The sequence below is a fragment of the Rutidosis leptorrhynchoides genome, chromosome 1, assembly GCF_046630445.1.
Source record: "Rutidosis leptorrhynchoides isolate AG116_Rl617_1_P2 chromosome 1, CSIRO_AGI_Rlap_v1, whole genome shotgun sequence".
Lineage (NCBI taxonomy): Eukaryota > Viridiplantae > Streptophyta > Magnoliopsida > Asterales > Asteraceae > Rutidosis > Rutidosis leptorrhynchoides.
Window position 1 is genome coordinate 599,914,803 of NC_092333.1, and position 2,507 is coordinate 599,917,309.

A 2,507-nucleotide genomic window follows, 5' to 3' on the forward strand; every position below is an offset into this window, starting at 1 on the left:
CAGTAGTCATCATTCCAAATGCTATTATTAAGATCTAACAATCGACTCTTAATTAGTTTCTCAACAACTTTAAACGTTGAATGGTCTTGATAAACGATCTGTGAAAGTAACAAGACATCACAAAATATTACACTTAGGGAGACAGGAACATAATTTGTATTCAAATATAATCCGTATATAGAAATAAAACGAAATTACTAAATTACCCCCATGGAACATCTCCAGCAAGCAACCAGTCCCCTTCTTTGTCTTGATAAGTGAGTTTAACATCTTCAGAGCCTGTGTTCAAACAATCTCAATTAAGCAATCCATTTTGACTTTCAATGTCAAAATTACTTTTCATTATTACCATCTTTTTTCAATACATTTTTTCTAGTCTAATTTTCATGCCCTTTTCTTCAATGTCAACACATTTATTCCCAAAAAATTACTCGTAATACAAATAAACTAATATGAAAACAAATTTTAGTTTTGTTGACTTTTTAAATACATATTCAAGAAATTTTGACCAATCCTTATTTTGACCAATCCTTGCTAACTTCTTGTACATTAATGAAATGTCATGTGTAGTAGTAGTACAATGGTAAAATAGTACAACTTACATTTTCCAAACATGTTGGCTAAAGTGTTCACAAGGGTTTGGTAGGAGTTGTGTAGATTAAGGTCAACTTTTCTTGCAATTCCTATGCCTTCCATATGGACTTTAACGTACATTGACTTTGACCCACCACACTCACCTTGACCTTCATCGCTAATAATCGTGTGGCAAAGTTTCTTTCTACATGATCTCACCGGCGGCCACCCGATCACACCATCATCGTTTCTAATCAAAATAGATTGCATTATGTTAACTACAAAATGTATCATAAAATTGTTTAGATTGTCATTAAGAGCAATCTCTCTCAACCATAGGTCAAGGTCAAGCCGTCAAGGGATAAATTTTTTAATTTTCTCTGCTCTTGAGTCGAGAAAAAACTTCTATTTATTCTATGATAAAATAATAAAATAAAATGATTTAATACACCTTACCTAGTCACCTCTATATACGATTACATTTGTGAGTTATGCACATATTTTTGGTAAAATGCAAAAATTATTTTTATAAATGAAATAAAGGAAAATAGGAACATGGAATTCAGACAATAGTGCGAGAATTGCGAAAGTTTGCTTATTTTCCATATTAAGTGTCTAAACTCTTATAACAAACCGTAAGCTACCAGCAAACACTTGACAAATAATTTTTAATTAACCAATAGAAAAAGACCAAGATACACAACTTATAACACCCACGGATTAAGCAAAACTACTTATCATCATCATAACCAATATATATAAGAAAAATGACAGAGTTATGTATATATAAGGAAAATGACAGAGTTATGTATGTATAAGGAAAATGACAGAGTTATGTATGCACATACCATAAATAATTTAATTCCATATTAATAACTCAAAGTATTACTATAAGGAAAGTCCTTACATTTGACAATGACAAATGGTGCAAGTTCTAAGTACAACAACAACAGACACTTATGATTAATAACCAACTAAATATGATTGAATTAATGTTCAAAAAACTATATATATCATATTTTGATTAACCAAAAAATTACTGTATGTATATGTTTCAATAATCCACCTACCGTGTATACAATTAAAATATGTACATATATGATATTCAAACTTAAGAAACTATGTAGGTAGTATCATATCAAGAATTGTCAACCAGGCAATTAATATGAAGGGACCGGGTTTTGATATAAAATAAATACCTGTGATGAAGAATGATATTTGATTGAACTTCGGTATCACCTTCAACATCATCTTTATGATCAACGTTATCTGACTGGTTTATGTTATTACGATTCCAAACAAGAAGAGACAGTGTTTCAGGAACACCTGCATGTTTTCTTTTCTTCATCTGAATTGTAGATTTGAAATTGAATTGTGATGAAGAACAAGAAGACGCAGATGAAGATGAAGATGAAGATGATGATGATGATGAAGAAGAAGAAAGAGTTAAACCAAGATAAAGCTCCATTTTTTTGTTTCTTGAAAGAAGAATTTAATGAAGAGATAGTATATATATTATATGTAAGTATAGGAATGACAATAAAAGATTTGGGTATGTTATATCATGTATGATGGGGTGTACATATTGTATGTATGTATACAAAGGGAGAGGAGGCAAAGCATTAGATTGTAGGTGGTTGTGTCGGGGGAGATTCATTCTCTCTCACACACTATAATCAAAATGTGAGACACAATTTTGAGTTAGGGAACCGTGTGTATGAAAATGATGTATTTATGTTTTTGGGTGATAGGTTCCTCACCATCTAATCTAATATTTTTAAATGGGGTGATATATTCATGTTTAATTTTGATAAATTCATTATATTTTTTGTTATGACAACTTGCCCACGCACCCACACGAAGCGAGGATATAATTGTTTGAGACAAACTTGCGAGAAATAAAAGAAAGCAAAATAAAGTAACTGATAACACAA

At 30.8% G+C, this 2,507-nt stretch overlaps 1 protein-coding gene across 1 annotated transcript; it reads right to left on the reverse strand.

Moving 5' to 3' along the window:
- LOC139884020 (auxin-responsive protein IAA28-like) lies at positions 1 to 2,079 on the reverse strand. Its single transcript, XM_071868106.1, has 4 exons — positions 1,773 to 2,079; positions 603 to 823; positions 207 to 279; positions 1 to 98 (listed from the first exon to the last, which is right to left on the reverse strand). The coding sequence occupies exons 1-4, from the start codon at positions 2,039 to 2,041 to the stop codon at positions 53 to 55; spliced, it is 609 nt and encodes a 202-aa protein (XP_071724207.1). The 5' UTR covers positions 2,042 to 2,079; the 3' UTR covers positions 1 to 52.
- Positions 2,080 to 2,507: the final 428 nt, after the last annotated feature.